Genomic DNA, 22,324 nt, shown 5'->3' on the forward strand with positions numbered 1-22,324 from the left:
AAAGTATTATGAATGTGCCATCTCGTCCTGTAATTCAGGGGGGAGTCTTTTTAATCGCACTCGTGTACCTAGTAAACGTGAGTTATTGCTTCCTAGGGAACCTAACTATAATAAGTGTATCGTAAATAATGGTTTGCATAAGTATTGTGATTTACCTATATTGCATAGTAGACATCGCGTTATCAAAAATGTTAGGTTTCAACAGTGTCCATCACAAAGTAGGGTGACCATAAATTTTCCGGGACAAATTCCGAAAATGGGCTCACGAAGTAGGGTGACCATGAATTTTTCGGGACAAATTTCGAAAACCGGTTTACTGAACAGGGTCACTAAGAATTTACCAGGAAACAATCTGAAAATGAATAATTTAAGTGGTCCGGCTTCGAAACGCAATAATGAGAGGTTCGTTACCTTCTCATCAGTTAATTCTCGCCATGAGGGTACATTACGGCGACCTATTTTAGGTATCGAGATTTTAGGTATTAAAGGAATGGGCTTAATCGATACCGCGTCTAAAGGATCTATTGCCGGAACCACACTCTACGCCCTACTGAAACAGCATAATCAACTCTTCAAACCAAGCCCAATGCGTGTTAAGCTCGCCGACGGTTCCGCGCTAACACGCCAGATGCTGTCAACGACGCTTGAAGTCAAGATTCAAGGTAGGAGTGTTCATGTAGAATTTTTTGTTTTTCCCGATGCGATGGACAATGATACACTGTTAGGTATAGATTTTTTAACAGCAGCTGGATTGGAAATTAATTTTGCTACTTCCACATGGCGCTTTCATGGTTCTGGAAAAGTATATCCATTAGAATATGAGTATTCTAACAGCCTTGCGTCTTGTTCTGCTGCTGAGTTCCTAAGAGAAGACGAGGGAACCATGCTTAATCCTCCCCGAACGTGAGAGGCTAGCTTCACTTTTAGGCGATAATGAAGAAGTCTTTCGGACCAGGGGGAGCTCCCACTCCGTATGCCGAACACCATATCGACACTGGGGATCATCCGCCTATATCAGTACCTCCATATCGCCTCACTCCTGCAAAGAAGCAGTTGATGAAAATCGAAATTGATAAAATGCTGGAAGACGGTATAATTGAGGAATGCGAGTCTGCATGGACCTCTCCTGCCGTATTAGTTCCCAAAAAGGACAATAGTATCCGATTTTGCGTAGATTATCGCAAGTTAAACGCTCTGACGAAGACGGATAGTTATCCGCTTCCGCTCATAGATGAGCTGCTGCAGCTTACGAAGCGTCATTGTTTCATGTCCTCAATTGATTTGAAAGCGGGATATTGGCAGGTTCAAGTTCGCCCAGCTGATCGTGATAAAACCGCGTTTGTAACTCCATTTGGGACATACCGCTTCACACGTATGCCTTTTGGCTTAAAGAATGCGCCCTCGACCTTTCAACGTTTGATTGATCGTTTTCGTTCTGGCGCTAGTTTGCAGGGCGTTGTTTTGCTAGCATATTTAGATGATCTGCTAATCATTTCAGAGGATTTTTCTAGCCATCTAGAAGACTTACAAAAAGTATTTGACCGGTTGCGTCTATTCGGCCTTCGTGCAAATCGTGCAAAATGTTTCTTTGCACGACCAACGATCAATTACCTGGGACATGTGATAACTCCTGAAGGCATCAAGCCGGATCCTGCAAAGATCGACGCAGTCCTGCAGATGGCCAGTCCTAAGAACTTAAAACATTTAAAATCATTTTTACAAACATGCTCCTGGTTCAGGAAGTTCGTTCCGAATTTTTCCCAAGTAAGTCAACCCTTAACCAAGCTTACTCGTAAGAACGAACCGTGGATATGGGAACATCCCCAAGAGGAAGCATTCCAGTCCCTGAAGAACATGTTAACTTCCGCGCCTATATTAGTTCAGGCTGATTATACTAAGGCCTTTGTATTACGCACAGACGCCAGCAACTACGCTTTAGGAGCTGTTTTGCTTCAGGGCGAAGGGCCCGAAGAACGGCCTATTGAGTATGCCAGCCGTCTGTTGACGTCAGCGGAAAGAAATTATAGCACGACCGAGAAGGAAGCTTTAGCAGTTGTTTGGGCCACAGATAAATTTCGGGGTTATCTGGATGGACATCCAGTCGTGGTCAAAAGTGATCACCAGCCGCTAAAATGGCTTTTAACCCTCAAAACGCCAAGCGGGCGTCTCATTAGATGGGCTATGAAGCTTCAAGCCTTTGATATTCGTTTCGAATATACTCCCGGAAAAGCTAACGTTGTGGCTGACGCCTTAAGCCGTCCTCAGTGCGACGACACCAACCAAGAAGGTTGTGATGTCTGCAGTGTTAACGTTGATTTACCACGGGCAAGCGCCGCTGAACTCCGTAAGGAGCAGCTAGAAGATCCCGAGGTTGCCAAAATTATTAACAGTCTTGAAGACTCCGGGCCAGTCAACGTTCAATGGCTAGATAGAGGTTACATCATGAACCAAGGAGTTCTCTACCGTTATCTTCCAGATTCAGATAGTGAACAGCCACAGCTCGTCGTGCCAGTTACTATGCGTGAAAAGATCCTAAAGGAATTTCACGATGCCCCCACAGCCGGACACCAAGGTGTAGAACGGACTTTTAATCGCATCAGCCGAAATTATTATTTTGTGGGGATGCGTAAGTATATTACGGATTATCTAAAGAATTGTGAAGAGTGTCAGCGATACAAGGCATCGAATCAGAAGCCCGCTGGACTCCTACAGACACCAGTCCTTCATCAGCGCGGAGAAGTACTCGCCATCGATCTTTTGGGCCTTTGCCAGACGGCGAACATGGTGAGAAATGGGTATTATTAGTCGAAGATACGGCCACCAGGTGGGTCGAATTATTTGCCTTGAAAGAAGCGACTGCAGAGATATGTGCATCCGTGCTTATTAGTGAATATTTTCTTAGATATGGATTCCCGCGCCGAGTCATATCAGACAATGGTGTCCAATTTATCTCAGCCACCATGCAACAATGCATGTTCATACTTGGCATCAAACAAAATCTTATTCCTTTATATCACCCTGAGGCAAATCCTGCAGAGAGAAAGAATCGGGATTTACGGACACAGCTCTCGATCCTAGTGAGAAATGAGCACCGCCGATGGCCAGAATTTTTGCCTTCAATACGGTTTGCTATGAATAGTGCCCTGTGTTCCACCCTAGGATCCAGTCCCGCGCACGTTATGTTCGCCAGAGAAATGAGAACCCCATTTGATGCGCAGTGTGATTTAAGAGCCATATTAGATAAAGAGAATTTCCTCCCTCAGATCACCCCATACCTTCGTAGGTTCATAGATAACTGGGATGTTATTAGAGATAGGGCTGAGTTTCGTCAAGATGATAGGAAAAAGTATGCTGATAAGACGCGACAGACTACACAGTACCATGTAGGTGATTTAGTACTTGTATCTACTCATCTACTCAGTGATGCATCCAAAGGTAGGACCAGAAAATTTATGCCCAAACGTGATGGACCTTATCGAATAAGTAAAGTTGTTAGTCCTACTACTTACGAAGTCAGTGACTTAGATGCCCAAATTTTAGGAAAGTTTCATGCTTCTGATTTGAAGCCGTATAATAGTGAGTCTGGTCAGGTCTCAGCCCCAGTACAGCCTCGGCGCCCTCGCGGACGGCCACGTCATGTTGTTGTTGCCGAGTCACCAACGGGTCGTTGTAGTGACTCGGAGGGGGAGGATATAACGTGTCCGAATTTTAAAACGCGCCGAGCGAGTAGCGCGCATGCGCGGAGCGTTTTAACAACGGCCTCGCGTTACCGCTCGGCCAATGGACAGCCACGTAGCGGCTCGGGGACGCGTCGCCAGTCCGTTGTCGGCCCTCGCCACACGCGTACACGCATCACCCGAGCTCCGTCGCGATACCGTCTTTAGACCCTAAATGTATTTGCGTTTATATTGTGTAGTTTTGTATATTATTGATTATGTGTCAAATAATAATAAATTCTTAGTCGTCAATCACACGCGCTTTTACAATTCAATTCGCCCCGAACCCACAAAGTAAAGTTGTTATAACTGTCATTTTTCATTCTAACTATAAGCCGAAATTCTTTTTAATAATTTACCAACCAAAATAAATATAGTTACTTAATACAGTAATATTACTTGGGTCCAATGGCCGATAACTTAAAACAATCTTAACCGCTGCCGCCCGTTTCATACGGAAATGGACCAATCAGAATAAAGTTTTACATGGTTACAGGTAAGTTATTTTTATTGGTTAATTCTTACAATTCACGCGTAGTTAGCGGTGAGACAGTTCATTGGAACCCACTTTTAGAAGTAACAAATTTAAGATGCATTTATTATTATTAAACAAATGATTTAAGTAAATGAAAGAACATGTCCGCTGTTTGTATGGCCGCTGGTCATTTATTTCGAACAAATTACAACCGACTTCAACATGATTGTATATTAAAAGTATAATTTTAGACCCCTCCATTTATAAGTAATATAAACTATAAAGTCGTGTCGTGGCAAAGTAGCCCATAGAAATAATTTCATTGATTCGTCAAAGGAGGTGGAATAAATAATTAACTAATTTTTTTTTTTACATAAATTTAAATGGTGAGTTCCAATGAAGTAGAATTTATGTTTCGAACGCGTTCATATCAAGTGTAGGTAAAATGTAAATAAAATAAAATTTTAAAAATTTCATAGTTGAAGTTCTTTAAATTAAACAATTTGTTTCAATAGGCTCGTTTTTGAGTTCTATCCAAGTAAGTATATAAAAATTATTTAGGTAAGAATTTCTGTCACATAAAAAGCCGTTTGTGGAAAATCAGTCTTACTTATAAAAAATTCGCAAAACTATGCTTAGTTAAAACACAAATTCACGATCTATAAAGTTTATACGAGGAAACCGGTGATGTCTTTGACAGATATTTAAACAATTCTTAACCAAGTCTTACTGAGTCTTAAGGCTAAAACAAGTTAATAAGTAAGACTGCCTATGTCCTATTGATACTTCTTTGCAGTAAATAAATTAATAAATTGTCACACATTAATTTTGAATCTACAATAAAATGCTTATTTGGTTTTGTGAGCAGATTAAAGGATTACGGAAAACATTTAACGACAAATGATGCTTTAGAACAGCCAAACCCAAAACATGAATTTGCTAATAATAACCACAAAACTTATTTATACACAGGAACGAAACCGAGTATCTAGTTTCACAGACGGCTTGTCGCCTGCTCTACTACAGACGTTATCGCAAAATGATAAAGTACCCATATATTTAAAAAAAAAATTGGACAGCTCGATTCTAAGATAAATAAATATTTATAAATGTCAAGAGATGAAATGAAAAATGTGATTTAATTTAGAGTAGTAGTCGTAATTGAGCGGACACAGTACAAAAATATAACTAGTTATCAACCAAAAAATGTTCTAGCAGAAACCATTTTAAATTATTTCTCACATATAAAGTTTGGGCAGTTGTTAAACTATGTTTATTGCCAGTCTTTTACAGTGATGGGCCTTATTCTGTCTATTACTATAGAATTTTAATATAAATTAATTTATTTTCATCACTTATCATTGCAATGTTTTAACAAACTTGATGGTCATTATCACTAAAGTTTTAAGGTGCATATTGATTTTTACAAAATATCCCACTTGACCTATTGTCAAAATAGTAACTCATTTATTAAATATATCATAACTATAATTATAGACCAATTTCTAACTCTTACAAAACTAAATAATATATTTTTACAAAGGCATATCTTACCCGAATGTACATTTTAAGTGAATATCAAAATAAATTAATCTTAAAATTTAAATCACAGTCTAATTTGTCCCGCCTGGATTTTATCGAACTCTTCCTGACCTAAAGGTACATATTTATCTAATTTTGGATCTAGATAATATAATTTGTCCTTGACCACAGCTGGGTTGTATCCCTCCTTTTGGAGATCGACTTTCCTCAGCTTAAACGTACCTGTAAATAAAAAAATATATATTTTACACTGATATATGACATTTGTTACCTTAAGTTAGATACGAGTACAATGCAGATATTTTAATATAAATAGTAGTCAATGTACAAAATATAATATTATACCTACTTGTATATAGATGACCTAAGTTACAATCTATAATTTGCTGACTGGCGTAGTATCATATATTTAATATCTACATAAAATCTCCTATTATATAACATGAAATGCAGGAATTCTAATACCATACAAAGTACAGACTTCAGACTATATACTTAAAAGTGATAAGATATCTGCCTTGTAATTAAAAACAGGTAGGTAGAGGTACAGTTTCTTCACTGACCTTTTATAAGAAAATTCCCTCTAATAGTTCAATCTAACAAGTCATGTTACGGCTTCAGATGATATATTATAATAAGTAAGATAAACCAGCATAATATTGAGGACCGGTGGAGGATTCGACATCGTTTGTTGGTTGAAATTATATTTGGACTTCCTTATGCCTGATATTAGGTACAATAGACTCGATTCAATCGACTTGTATTTTATTATCTCACCGCTAGATACGGGCTTACACTACTGAGAGGTTTTATCCCTGCACGCTGGCCTAGTGTCGATTGTGGTCATTTTGCTATAACAGAATAAAAAATCTGTACTTACTAGTCATATCGACGCTGGGCATGACTCTTATGAACACTGGCCTCGCATACTTGGGTAAGTCCTTGGCGATGTCTTTAATGAGTTTATCTAGGTCGAGCGTGCCCTCTGCATCCACGATGCCGCACATGCCAGCTCTGCCTTCAGTATTAGCAATCTAAAAAAAATAGGTAAGTTGAAAATAATTGAAGCTGATGTAACTTTTAGGGTTAGTAAGAAGACTGTTAATAAAATAATGAAGTAATTGAAATAGACATCCTTTACTTCGTAACGACGTAATTCGTGTTGGTTTTATAGAATAGAATTGGAATTTGTTGATAATTAACAAACTATAATTAAAGTATTCAAATACCAACCTCAACGCCGTACACCACAGCGTCTCTTTGGTCCGCGAACCTCGAGACGACGGCTTCGACTTCAGTGGTGGAGACGTTCTCGCCGCGCCAGCGGAACGTGTCGCCGGTGCGGTCGCGGAAGTACAGGTAGCCGAGCTCGTCCGCCACCAGGATGTCGCCTGTAAAAATATATTTTATAATAAATTAAAATATTGTTTAAATTAAAATATACAAAATGAGCGAAGGTAAACATCGGTATTCTTTCTAAGTCAATTCATCATGATCCGCCCAGTATATATGCGCCCTAAGATTCAAAATGTAGCAATAAACTATAATATAATATAAATTAATTTCGTGATATATTCTTCGTATAGATTTTTTTATATAGGTATACAAATAGAAGTTTGCTACTGACTTTAATAATTAGTATTCTGCAAAAGCATATTCATATCAAAATCTTTATAGAGACGACGAACGGCGATTTGTATTGAAATTTACTTTCTTTTAATAATTAAAATACCTATAGCTATGGCTCTGGCCCTCGGTTTAACTATGAACATTAAAAAATAGTAATATTGCCTTTGTATCGAATTTAACAAAAACTTGTACCTACAAGCCTATAAAATTATAGTCTATGTGCCAGCACAGTCCTTGAATAACAACTCTAGTAGTAAAGAGTAATCATTTCGCATAAATAGCATAACCAATATTTAGGATCTATTAAGGTCGATTCTAGCAATTTACTGTAATCTAGGTAATTGCGGCAGTGGACTTGTTCCGACGCTCTTTGTAGGAAATCACTTGAATTACCCGAAAAATAAAATATATAGCTACTTTCCCCCTAAATGTTATTCCGAGTAATTATTTGGGAAAATTAACATTTTGTTTTTTTAGTTAAGCATCCTTCAAACCAGTGTAAATTCTAACTTATCATCGATACCTCCGTCTTCCTTAATCATGAGAAGCAAGGAAGGAAAGCCGTTACATAACTATGTAACATTTATAGTCTAGAGAATAAAATTCATTTTAGGTTAGTAATGTTTGTTCTTACGACCAAAAAAGACTTTAATATGGAATAAGAAAACGGCCGATCAATGCCCCAGGAGACATGCAAACGAGTTTATGCATTTATTATCGTTAAGTTCGTTAACCCCTCCGAAGGCAAACCATAACTGAGGAAACCCACTTTCTTCGTAATTATACCTTCTGGAATGATAAGTGGTCTCTCGCCACGAAAAATAACTACAGCATAATTACGAATAATAGGGAATATATTTTCTTTTTTACGGAAATTTTTGGTTACCTGATATGAAAGCCGAATCGCCGAATCGGAACACGTTTCTGACGACTTTCTTGTCAGACGCCTGCTTATCCACGTATCCCAGGAAAATTCTTGCAGGATTGTCGTGTTGGATTTTACCAATAAACACTCCGGGCTCATGTGGTTTTGCCAACTGAAATTAAAATAACGTTTAAATTAATAAATAATTATAATAATATTCCCATGTCCTACTGCTGAGCACGGCATCCCCTTACTGATAAAAAGGTTTAGGCTCTATTCAACCACGCTAACCTATAGTCAATTATTTGGTAAATAGTATAATGATGGATATCTATTGATCAGTGGCGAAGGATCCATATAACCCGATTCGTATCGGCTTCACTTTTGTTATAATATAATTTGTAAGCAAACTACTTAAATAAATTTTATTATTAATTAATAAATAATTAATATTTATATCGTAGTGGGTTAAAATTTTATTGTAGTTAGTATTAATACCTATAATTTGTGTCCGCTTCCCTTTCGAAAAATTTCGAAACCCTTCGCCACTGCTAATGATAGATTATTATAATCTGAATAGATTATAATCAATCTGTAACGAACTTTTGCTATGTTCTAGTTCAAAATGGAAGGTTCTGATTTTATATTAAATATTGGCTTTGATGTTGCATTTTTACGGATAAGGAGCTTGCCCGATGCTAAAAATAACGAAAATATCCTCTGCGCCTTTAAAGGTCAACACGTTATTTAAAGTACCTGCGCACGATTCCTGTGCATTTCTTGTTCGTAAAACTTAATGGGCAGCAGTGATAAATGATCACCAACCTTAAAGAGTCTTAATCTCTGTTTCTGTTAAATATTAATAATTAGGTACTATAATTAATAACAACGTAGTAGATACATCAAACCATGTTCATGAATTCAAACAAATATATCTAATTTTCGATCTAGTTGTTACTTAGCCCTAACGCCATTTTCAATAAACGATTTGAAACGCTTTTTTCGGTTTATCTCAAATATGAACCAATTAGAACAAAGTTTTTTGACATGGGTACAAATGAGTTAGTTTGATTGGTAAGTACATTCTCGGAATCAGGATTGAAGATTGAGATAGGGATCGTTTGTTGAAAACGGCTGTTAGTTGTATTTAAAGCAGGTACTAAATCCAGCCTCAGAGAGTTGGAAACCCGTGAGAAGTTTATCTTTTCGTGGGAATTTAATCCACGATTGTTTACTGTTATCTCACGATCTGCGTGCAACAACCGTAATAAAACGTATGTTTTTATATATATTAAGGTGTTATTATCTGGCACAAAAAGTTGACACAATCGGCGTTTAAAATTTACTTAGAAAAATAAAAAGCGTGGCGGAGTTTAAACCTACTATAAGAAAACTCTACTCTTGAAGATGAAATATTCCCTAGTGATATTTAAAAGAGATTTTACGTAAGCTAATCGAATCTATCGCTTCAGTATATTAATCACGAGCTTTAATAAAAAAAAGGTTAATTACTTTAAATTAACTTAAATATTCTCATGTACAAAACAAAGTCCGGTGCTGTGTATGGCTGTGTAAAGGCGATAAATAAAAAAAATTACAAACGGATTTCAATGAAATTTGGTACAAATAGGTACTTATAGTTTAAAACCCTGGGAAGTACATGGGCTACTCTACCTATATAAGTGCTTGTTACTCCGGGAAAATATATAACGGTTTTTTGTCCTGGAAAAACTCTTTCACGCAGACGAAGCCGCGAGCAAAAAATCGTATAATCAATTAATTCAACAAGTACCTATTATTGTTTTTCAATCCCACAAAAGACCTATAGATTTCTACCTATTTTACTACTTACTACATAGAACATTATACAACGTATATTGTCTGAACATCCGTTTTATTTAAGTATGAATATTTTGTTTATAAATTAGTTAGTTAGCATTTGTTTGTATTTTTATTACCGACCGCTTGTTGAATTGTTAGCTTTAGTCAAGTAAAATTATATGTATTTTACATGCCAATACAAATTGGTTCCAAATATAGTCTAGCTAAAAGACAAAATATAAAACGTCGCACTTCTGTTCATAAATTATGAAAAATTAGAGGAAACGTGCAAACATAGTCAAAATTTATGACCACTTATTTAAGATGGCGACCTCTGTGTGTTTTTGTGTTACAAGTATTGCGACCATTATTTTAAACAATAAAAACAAAGTACAAAATAAAACAACTTTTATAGATACAGAATACTATTTTTGACTGAAAATTAAACACAATTAAATATCAATTAATAATCAATACGAATAGTGCATAGTTACCTGATTCTTTATTTTTATTAAATAATTAAAAATAAAATACTCATTAGAAATCTTGTGGTCGACTTCTGAATATCAACTAAGCCTACGTAATCAGCTCATTTTAGTTTGTGGTCATAATTTTTTTAGAAAAAGTCTTGGTGGTCGCAAACTGCGATCAATCCACTTTGTGAACTATATCAGTTAGCCACCACTTTTCTTGAGTGAATAAGACAATGATTTATCAAGAAAATATGTTGTCGTTTTATTTACTAAACATTTGCATCTTTATGGATTTTACAACTCCAAATACAAAATTGTATAACCCTCAATTAAATGTTAAGAACAGAATAAGCAACAAGAAAAATAAAGATTACTTAAGCGAGACAGAATACGACAACATGGTCCTTTTTTAACATAAGTATTAAAAAAAATATGCATTTCAGTAACCGACCAATACGTTTTAGTTTAATATAAGATTTTTTTTAACAACTATTAAACAATTAAAATCGATATGTACACTAAATACCAATCATACGTCAGTATGTATGACAACATGTATTTATGTAACAAACATATTATTCTTTTAATGTCCCGCGTTAATTTCTATTTTTACACACATCTTAGTCAACATGTAAGTAAATTGAGTATTCTTTTATTATTTTAGTCTCAGTGATTGGTTTAAAATATAGTCAAATATTGGAGGTTGACTAAGTTAATGTTGGACAATTACCTTGCTTTCGTCTTGCCAGTATTGAGCTCGGACAACGTATCTATGTAATAAAAACATCTTTGATCCCCATACTTCGTTATTCAATCGACACATTTAACATTATTAAATATTCGTTTGGTTAAATTTATATTGTAAAATAGTATCGCCGTTAAAAAGCATTATGGAAAATCACAGACCTACTTATATAAGACTTTTTTTGACAGGTTTATCTGAGGTAATGACACAAGAATTAAGTAAGTATAAGTACATGTAATAGCCATTGTTTTTTTTAAAACAATAAAATTAGAACTATAATTATTAATTAACAAAGATCTACATTTAATTAAACGTTACATATTAAACTCATAAGAAATGATTCTAGCATAATAAACCTCGTATTTTTTTTTAAATACTATTAGCCAGCTCACCTGGATGTGTCTGAAAAAATGCCATAGCAACAAGAAAGGGAGATGAGTTTGTAAATTTACTTTTCAATAAATATTTTTATTTGTATTTACTCCGGGATTTTTCAATGGTTAAATAAGTTTCATAAATACTATACGGATTGCCATCCCTAAAAGGAAAGGAATAGAGCATATGGATAGATACTGACCGTCTAGAAATCTTAGCCATTACCCGAATCGTAAAACACACTGGCACTTCACGTAAGATTTTTATAACAATCATACTATCTCGATCGAATTCAGCTGTTCAAACAAAATTATGTATATTTAAAATTTACATTATCTTTATATGCTGATTCTATATGGGCACATCACCCCGATCAAATATAACCTCTACTAACTATTCTCGGAGATAGGCATTTTTTTTAAAGTATAATAAACCCAGGCACGTTATTGAGTAGGCATACGTTAATTTTTGTCTTATCCTAAATTTAACACAATGGCCATATACCTACTTACTTAACTAAGATCTGTATGATTGTATGTAGGTACATTTCCATTACTTTTTGCTTCTCTTTAGTCTGAGTTTAGACGTAATTTCGTTATTATAAACTACATAAAACGTACAAACAAAATATTTTCACCTAATAAGCGGAAATGTGATTTTTTAGATTGGGCATCAATACCTTATAGCCATTTTTACCCTATACATAGTCAATCATGCCTCGATATTAAATATTTCAGTACATACATTATAATTTAAAGTTTCAATATGGCTACCATATTATACGAAAAAATTAACACAAGTGCCACTTTGTTTTCTTTCTTTTTTAAGTTTATTATAAAAATATTCATCATCTTTGACATATAACGCACTCACCTGACATAATCCTTTCGAGTTTCTGATCGGCTCTCCTGTGTCCTCGTCCACTTTGAGAATGGCGATGGGATACACAGCGGGAATTATTCTCGACACGAATCCGATCGCACCTTCTTTGTTGTTGACATTCACTAAGAAAAAAAAAATAAAGTATGCCATTTACCTTGCATTAGTAGCAATTGTTACGGACTCGCGCAAAAGGGGGCCCCGAATATCTAGAACCCCCCCCCCCCCCTCTGAGTGTAATTAAAAATTTAGCACAATTAAACGAGAGCTATTTTTGTATTTATTTAAGTAAATCCGCAAGTATGAACCCTTTTCGAGAATTGAGGGAAATCTCCTTGACCATACAACAATATACAACTATACCTATATAGCCAGTAGTAAGACTAGGCCGAATTTATTATGATGAAATAAAATATACCTATGTGATTATTTTAATTAATTCAGAATAGCAAAAAAAAATTATAATCAATATCAAGACTAAACGATTACGTGAAATACCAGTTACATAACAAATCATGGTGACAATACAAAACCGGCTTTATTAATTATACATTTAAAACATACGACTTTTTAGACCCTCCAGACCATTCATATTTAATCCTACTAAAATTATAAATGCGAAAGTTTGTAAGGATATATGTATGTACGTTTGTTCCTCTTTCACAAAAAAAAAACTACTGAACGGATTTAGATGAAACTTTACAATAATATTGGTTATACACCATACCAACATATAGGCTACTAAGTATTTATAATTATTCTGTGTAATTTGGTCATAATATAACGATACACATCAAGTAAATCGAAAAAAAGTTATCCCGGAAAACTCCTTCACGCAGGCGAAGCCGCATGCAAAAGCTAGTATAATAATAGAATAGCAGAAAAATAAAGCATTTCTAATTAACTTTGTAATTTTTTTCCTAAATGTCAGCCAGTCCAAAATAATTAATTAATGCAATTCAAAATTATATCCGGTAATTAACTGACTGGCAAAAAATTCAATACGGAAACATAAACACGTAACTAAAACCCAATAGAAAAACTATAAAACAAATTTATTATTACGTCCGCGAGTAGATATAGTATACGTCATAAATTACATTTTGAATATAAATTATTATTAGTTGTCTATGATAAAATATGACAGGAAATACATAATCATAATTCACTGTATGTATTAAGTACCCATTAAGTATTCTCTACCATTTGACATTTAAATACAAAATAATAGGGATTGGCTTTTGCTTACACGAAAGAGATAGATTTCTGGGATAACAGTCCCGCTATATATTTTCCCGAGATGGGAAGTCTATGTCCTTTCAGGGTCTCCATACCAAATTTCATCGAAATCTATTCGGTAGTTTTTGGGATTATCGCGTTCAGGCAGACAGACAGACGGTGCGGTGACTTTGTTCTATAATATATATTATTTTTATTTTTTAAGAGGAACAATTCCGTCATTCATGATTGTTACGTAGCTTTGACGTAGCGCACGCAACCGAAGCTCTACAAAGAAATAAATGTTCTCCGTTTTTGCAAAAATTTTCATTAATGCTCTACCCTATTCTCTATCTCTCTATCTAACCCTACTGGTTATAGCGAGATGTTATACAACCTTTTCCCTTCCTCCATAAATGGGCTAATCAACACTAAAATAATATTTAAATTGGAACAAACAGGCCCTGAGATTAGTACGTTTAAACAAACAAACTCTTCAGCTATGTATAATTGTTACTATACTGTTATTAGTACGGATAGATATAGATTTGGTAGATATGCTTACCTATATTCGCATTGCCTTCAGTAGCTCCGTAAAACTCCACAACCCTTTTAATGTTAAACCTCTTTACGAAATCAGGCCAAACCTTTAAAAATAAAATAAACATTGGTTAAATAACCTAAAAATCTCAAGGGCGATGCAGATTTGATCTCAACCTTGGCCTAAATTGGTCACAAATCACGCAAAACTAGTTTTGATTAGAGATTTAAATAACTATATGGAACGGAAATAAGTGCTAAACATAAATAATCTATCGATGTCATCAGGAACTTATAAATACAAAAATTACAGACGTGAAACGTAAAAGTTACCTAACGCCCTGCTAACACGTTTGAATTTAAGAATCCTGTTTCAATAAGAGGTTACGTTTATAGCCTACAGTTACGACTAGTATCAAAGCAAAGCAAAGAAAGCTAACAACTGCCTAATTGCTTTTTTTTTTTTTAAATCTTTATTTAAGGAGTTTGGTCGTTATTTCGCGACTATGTCAATGTAATATTGACATTACATTGAAGCAATTAAATTAATATTAACATCGTCATTTTTAGCATTAACTAGTGGAGATGACTCCCCGAGAGACCAAATTAAAAACGTGCACCACAATTTTTGAATGCAGACTCCGTAATGTTAACTATTTCCCAATTTAATACTTACTGAAGGCCTCATTCCGTTGCCGTACACTGTGCGTACTTTGTGTTGTCTGTCTGTGGCTGAGGGAGGTGTTGCTAACACGTACCGACACATTTCACCGATGTAGTGAGCAACCTGAAACAAAACGTACTTTGATACTGGGTAGTGAGTCTATCGCATAATATAGAATATATCGAAAATGAGTCGTAATCATATTAGAAATAGCCAGATTTTTCTACTTTAATTTTATATTTAACTATATTTTTTATAAAGTAGTTATATTGTTATAAATTTTCTTATGAAATCAAAGATTTAAATTGCCTTACTCAGAAGATCACTGATTGCCGCTTAAAATTTAAACAATTCAGTTCAGTTCCGAAAAAGGTTGAGTCATACATAAATTGTAGTAAAAGCTAACATTCTACGAGCTTAGACAGCTCTATAAAGCTTTAATAATGACTAACGATAACCTACAAAGTTCTATCATCAACAGAGCTAGCAGCTCGCTATCCCTGACTAGCATTACCGTTTCATTGCTTCAAAGTAATAATGGAACAAACGACTACAGTGAAACATTTAAAAAAAAACATTTTCAAGCCATTGAACATTGTTTATACTTCAATAAACGTTTTACATTTCAATTTCACGTTCCCACAATAAATCCCATTCATTATGCTTACAAACTTCATTGTTATGTGAACTAATATCATCTTGTATTCCTTTCACTGAACTTTCACTTACCGTTGCGTTGAACTTAATGCAATCTGGAAAGTATGCAGAGGCCGAAAACTTTGTCCTCAATGCGACAGTGCAACCGAATATGAACGCTTGCCCGACTGTGATGCAACCGCCGGCTGAATGGTACAAGGGCATAGGGCAATAAATGACGTCATTTCTTCGCAGACTGCCTAAGTAGTGGACGCCTGATGCCATGAACACCATTCTGTAATAAATTTTTATTTTTAATTTAAAATACCTTGAATTAAAAAACAATATTCTTTAATAAAATCAAACGCAAGAATATATAATGAAATACTCTATAAATAAGCTCTAACTTTTTGTTTATATATAATTATATTTAATTTTAATGATGCAATAACAATTACATTTGGTACAGTGGAAAATGAAAGGACCAAAATTCAATTAGGCAGTTAAATGTTGAAGTCACTTAAGAAAAAACAAATATCGACAAACAAAATTGATAGGAAATGAATAAAAAAATAACCTCGAGGAAGATATAATAGCTGCTTTAGGCAATCCTGTAGTTCCTGAGGTGTAGATGTATAACAGTTTTCCATTGAAGCCATCTCCATCGGCCAAAGACCACGGGGCAGGCGTAGTGGATTCAAGCATGCTGGTGAAATCATTAACCGACTCTACAATTTTCACGCTAGAGTCGCAAGTGTTCAGGGGACGGCGTATAAACTTTAACAACTTAATATTCGGGTTCAATTCTTTAGATATTTCATCGAAGGCTGCAAAAAACGAAATTATCAATTCATCCGCAAAATGCGTAACATTTTTACCACTTCCGTCATTCAATTTTATGAGTATTTTAAATAAATGCATAGCATTAGATTGTATAATAATATTATTAAAATATTTTTCTATAAATCACCCAAGCAACGACAAAATCGTGACTAAAATATTTACGTTTAGAAGCAAATTACTTTGACACACATATTAAAATAATTTTACGCAAATATTTGCCATGCGACCGACCTGTTTGGAACTCGCTTCCGTAGATCACGATATCACACTTTGCAACATTGATTGAGTGAAGGAGAGTGTTGCCTGCCTGATGAGTGTTGATGAGGGGGGAAACAGCGCCTATACGAGTGACGCCGAGCCAGATAGCCGGCATTTCGGGATAGTTGTTCATCATCACAGCGACTACATCTCCACGCTTAACGCCCTGTGCTTTGAGTACAGCAGTAACTCTCAAGCTGTAGTCTTCCACCTGGAATTTTATCAGTACTTAGCGCCATTAAAAAGAAAGTCAAGCTGTTTAAATAAAACTAGCATCAAATCTAAAATTATTACAACTTTTAGTGCGATGTGAACTTTGTTTTAAATATGGTGCAGTCACAGAAACAAGTTGACAACGCGTGTCCAGCGACAAGAAGATTCGAAATTCATTAATATAAAAAATATTAATGATCTTTAAATACGATGAGCTGTTACTCTAAACTAGACATAGCGAGATGTCGTTTTTAGATAACCTTTCGCACGAGATAATGTGTAAATATTTAGGCCGGTAAGTAAACAACAATGAACTATATGCTTAAGAAGGCGTGTAAGTACCGACTTAAATAAGAAAGAAAAATAATGGTGACGTGGTTTAGCAAAAATACCCAAGTAACATTTACGGTAGGTAAAACCCAAAAAAGCACTAATGGTTTAACAATTAACAGTTATTTATATTTTAACCACGATGTTCACATCTCGATTCCACCCTGTTAGGAGATAAAGGATAGAAAGTGAGGCTATCTTTACAATAAAATAATTTATTGGTCACGTAGGCATTGAAGCAGATATAAAATATCTTCTACTTTCTTCATACGTCGATCCTAATTGTCGTTACCTATATCTAAAGCCCCCTAATACCTAATCGTTACCTATACTAAAAAACTAATCATGTTCATACTGACCTGTTTGAAAGTCCACGTTTCGTTTTCGAATAAGAAGCACGCTTTGTCGGGATGCTTTTTTACCATTTGATGGAAAATATCTGGCATTGCCCATTTCTTCTTAGTGAATGTTCTTGATAACCTCAAAATCTTAATATAACACCACAAAGCCCTGTGAATAAATTATATAATCAACAATAGTCTCTCAAATTCCTTTTCTTATTAATATTCGTGCACATTTAATAAAATAACCATACACCTTATATTAAACATGCATATTACAATTAATTACTAAAAAACAATTGACGATTGTCGCAATAAATTTGTTAAAACTTACTTGAAATCGCGCGGGGCGGTCCTGGCTGCGACGTACAACCATCTCCAGTAGAATCCTATAAGGTACACCACAACCAGAATGGCAAACACTTGGAGACTTGTCTGCCAATCCTGGAATATCCAGGTCACTGCACACGCAGCCACGAGGACTGCCAAAGCCAACATCACGACAATTATCTTACTCCAAGGTATATTACTCGGTTCTGGTTTTTTAAAATTGCCTCTTTCCACATCAATTCCGTTTTGTTTGACCTGTTGTATCGAAAACATTGTCGTTACAATTTGTTGCTATAGCTTTACTATCATATCACTAAATACGATAAGATATGTGTAATATCAGTGAATCATAACGTGTAGATTACGTAAAGTCATAAATTTTGATTGCTCATTGCTCCCGGCATGGAGGTACCGGACGTATTTTACCCCCTAACACAAAAAAGTATGTTATATGTGTGTCTGTCTGTGACATTGTAGTTTCCAAACGAATGAATCGATTTTGTTGCAGTTTTTTTTAAAGGCGATGTGATCGAGACGCTTTTTAGCTGTTATTTATGGAGATCTGTTCAGGCGTTTGAAGATCATTATCACATTTCCTACTTTCACAGGTCCAATTGATTTGAATTTTCATATACTGTTACTTCGGTAATATATATAAAACATGGCTGGCTTGTACTGATACTGCAGTTTCTGCGGGATTCTTAACTCCTCAGGAACTTATAAATATAGCGTGTTTGGGTTGTTAGGAATCGTCTGAATGATAAAATGTTAGATGAAGATCGAGGCCTTTTGTTCGAATATAATGTAATTTAGAAATATTGAAATAAATAATCCAAAAATCCTTTAAAAAGAAAAAAAATGTTTTATAATTATTTACCTAGTCATATTTTGACCCAAGTGTCCTCGTGGTGAACCCCACACCTAGGGGTCGAACATTTTTTTTTGTGATACCCCGACGTGAGTACTTAGTTGAAATATAGTTAAAGAAAAATATATACATTTTATTTGTTAGGGGTTATTTTGTGTTGAGTTTATTTTAAAGATGACCCCCTATCCAGTCCATAATAACATAGTAACGTAGGGTCAGTAGGAAGATATCGCGTCACAAGAAACAGTTATACAATGACGTCACTTACAAGTTCCTCAAAAGCGGTTTATACAAACCTATTTCTAAACAAATTTTACGTAATGAATCAATTAAGACACAAAACTTGAAATAGTAATAACAAATAACTGAAGTTTTTTTTAGTTGTTTACCAATTACGAAGTAACACGGCGATAAAAATTTTCCCCATTTGCATAAAAATAAATAAACCAATGTCAGTTGTCAGATTTAACCGTGTTCAAGCATATGAATTCTGTTTTATAAAATAAGTAATGTAAAACAAAATTTACAAACCCGATCACGGTCTACCCTGACTCCGGGCATCTGTGAAGTCGTTTAAATGAAGCAGTAAAATACATTTTCCTTTTATGCAGTAGCGAACGCTAAATATTCTTTTGACTTGTAAAAAATTATAGCCAGCGAAGCAGCAAATGAAATATGGAATGTAATAAGTAATGAAAACGAAAATAAAAATATAGAAAATTAATTTAGTGCAAATAATGTATGTCGAATTGCTATGAAAAATACAAATTTATCATATTGAACTGCATGTTGGAATTTAAGATTTTTATAAAAATAAATTAGAACTCATTTCAGAAAAAGCTAGCACATTTAATACATATATTTATGCATCAGTGAGTGAGGAGTGTAATATATCGATTAGGATACGATGGAACTGACTTTTCACCTAATGATAAAAGTCCCAAAATAGAGGGGCGATACCTCAAGGTTCATTTTCATACATTTTGTTTCACCTTTAATCTGGGTAACTAAACAAGTATTGGCAAGTAAAGAATTTAAATTCACGTCTAGTTAGTGATTAGTTCTCGCAGTTGAAAGAAAAACGTAAAAATAATTAATAATCATGGATATTTCGGCCTTTAAAATTTAATATGACGAAATTTTAACGTTTTTCGTTCAACTTATATCTTTTAGTTGTGCTATATATTTCTGTACGTGCGGATGTATTTTATTCTGATTTTAATTGTGAAGACGATTTCGAATGATTTTAGACACGATTTTAACTTTAGTGAAAACTACTTTTTTTACGACAACTTCAACACAATATTATCAGCTATTCTTACAATAAGAGAGGTTAGAAATAATAATAATAATAGCAGGCAGATGTTCTTTTGTTCCCTAATGGCCCCTTGGGTATTTGGGTATTAATGAGAGTACAAAAAAAAGTATTATGAACCTTATAAACACATGTTCTGATGACGTTGCAATGGACATTGCTTAACATTGAATTTCTTAACATTTTCGCTTATAACTTTTTTATTTATAGTTCTACGACAAAAGTTACTAGACCAAAGTTGTAGAGAATTTAATTTGCATCAAAAAATGTTTATACATTTTTTTTGTCAGATAAATAGTTTAAGAGATACATGGTAAAAACCATTTCAACCCTTATTTTTAAGATGGCGGCCGTGGGACAAGGGTGGCGACCCCACAAACTTGGTTTTAGCTTTAGACTGACCCCCCCTACACTTCAAAAAAATAAAATTGCGTCCTCTAAAAAACGCAACCCCAAATGTAACTTTTCAATGGACTATTAACCGTATCCGTTACAAAAATTTCGGATAAGTTGTGAATAATATGTTACGACAGGTTTTTGTTTTACCGCTCGCGTGCCACGTGAATCTTGCATATTTTGTTTTTTTTTTAGTCCCGTTAGTTAGTAGGATGTCCCCCAATTAGTTCATCGATAATTATTAATCGACGAGAACGACGAACGGTAGTTATCCACGCTCTACCGTATTACATACTATTTTTATTTTACTTTAATCTATTATCCGTAACTGAAACTATCCGAAACTAACGGATAATCCGAAATAATTACATATCCGCAACCGTATCCGAAACCGATATAAATTTATTCCGATATCCATATCCGTATCCTGTTTCGAAATTACATATCCATAACATCCCTGTATGTAATGATATATTAAAGGGATCAAAATTTATTTTGACTGCCTCAGTGGCGTAGTTGTATTGCATGTCCGGTACAATAGCGCTCTGAGGTCCTGGGTTCGAATCCCGGGTCGGGCAAAGTGATATTTGGGTTTTTCTACTCAGTATCAGCCCAGAGTCTGGAATTTGTGCCCGATATGGCGATAGGCTCGCCCCCTATCACATCATGGGACGGAACATACTTGGCGAAAAGTGGGTGCCCTAGTTGCGCCTCTGCATACCCCTTCGGGGATAAATGCGTGATGTTATGTATGTAAAATTTATTTTGTATTTATTAAGGATTGAAACACGTAAACTTGGAAAACATTCATACAATTAATAAAACAAAACAAATTGAACTGACGTCAGAAGATAAGTATAAGCCGCAAAAAACTATTGATAAAGGAAATTTGTGTCTTTTTTGTTTATACTGCGTTTTTACACTTTTGATTATATAGATTGCGTGCGTTGGCGTACGAAACCAATATCAATGATCATTGGGAATTGTTTGTAATTATTGGGTTATGACTATATTTGAGTAAAATTGAGTAAGATTTCTTGAATATATATTTATTAGTTGATAAGCTAAACGAACTGTTCAATACATGTTTTTGACACACACAAGACAACAACGCTACTCGGCGGATATCAAAAGAAACAATATATGTTTACGAAGACACCTCTAAATATACTATATATAAAATACGTTTACAAAAACATTATCCGACCTTTAAATTTATCATTATTCAACAGTAATATTTTAAACCCTACACTCAATTTTGACTTTCATTATTTATAACTTCAAAAATTTAGGAATTATTCCATTAAATAATTATTTATCAACTGTAAAACACTATATACGAAGGCTGGACCTCTTTGAAAAGTAAAACATTTTTGGACACTCCTGGGCCATTACGTATAAATTATCAGTAAAAAGCTATGTGGGAGTGTATTTGGTATCGTTTTCGAAATACTAGTTTTCCATAAAATCATCAAAATTAATACGTCGATTGGCCAAATTCTTACCCTGGCAAAACAATCCAACTCATACGATTTTTACGTAGATTTGATCACTGACGTATTGGTTACTTCACTAATGTATTATTAAACAGCCATTAACTCAGTTCAAACATTTCAATTAACGCTCGTTATTTAAACATAGTCATAGTACAAATACGGAAGCAGGTTTTGCTGTGTGATACATCTTAGTAGTAACGCATTAGAACCTATTAAAACAGAGGCTTCGAAAGAAATTCGATTATAGAAAAATGTTTAATCTGGAGAGACAGTGCATGTTACTGATTATTTTAGAACAGTGCGTGAACATTCTTAGCTACTTGTAAAATGTAATAAATACCTCATAAGTAAGCATC

General features: G+C 34.7%; 1 protein-coding gene across 1 annotated transcript in view; it reads right to left on the bottom strand.

The window, feature by feature from the left end:
- Positions 1 to 4,355: 4,355 nt before the first annotated feature.
- Positions 4,356 to 22,324, bottom strand: part of LOC115454384 (long-chain fatty acid transport protein 4-like) — a 37,271-nt gene continuing 19,302 nt past the window's right edge. Inside the window, exons 3-14 of the mRNA XM_037441782.1 lie at positions 17,898 to 18,148; positions 17,582 to 17,732; positions 16,653 to 16,890; positions 16,156 to 16,405; positions 15,672 to 15,873; positions 14,955 to 15,065; positions 14,304 to 14,385; positions 12,515 to 12,645; positions 8,249 to 8,399; positions 6,967 to 7,124; positions 6,614 to 6,767; positions 4,356 to 5,955 (exon numbers count right to left, since the gene is read on the bottom strand). Of these exons, the coding sequence (XP_037297679.1) occupies positions 5,798 to 5,955; positions 6,614 to 6,767; positions 6,967 to 7,124; positions 8,249 to 8,399; positions 12,515 to 12,645; positions 14,304 to 14,385; positions 14,955 to 15,065; positions 15,672 to 15,873; positions 16,156 to 16,405; positions 16,653 to 16,890; positions 17,582 to 17,732; positions 17,898 to 18,148 (2,037 nt within the window). The 3' untranslated portion in view covers positions 4,356 to 5,797. The remainder of the gene's footprint in view (positions 5,956 to 6,613; positions 6,768 to 6,966; positions 7,125 to 8,248; positions 8,400 to 12,514; positions 12,646 to 14,303; positions 14,386 to 14,954; positions 15,066 to 15,671; positions 15,874 to 16,155; positions 16,406 to 16,652; positions 16,891 to 17,581; positions 17,733 to 17,897; positions 18,149 to 22,324) is intronic.

This window comes from Manduca sexta, chromosome 23 (assembly GCF_014839805.1).
Source record: "Manduca sexta isolate Smith_Timp_Sample1 chromosome 23, JHU_Msex_v1.0, whole genome shotgun sequence".
In the NCBI taxonomy this organism is placed as follows: domain Eukaryota; kingdom Metazoa; phylum Arthropoda; class Insecta; order Lepidoptera; family Sphingidae; genus Manduca; species Manduca sexta.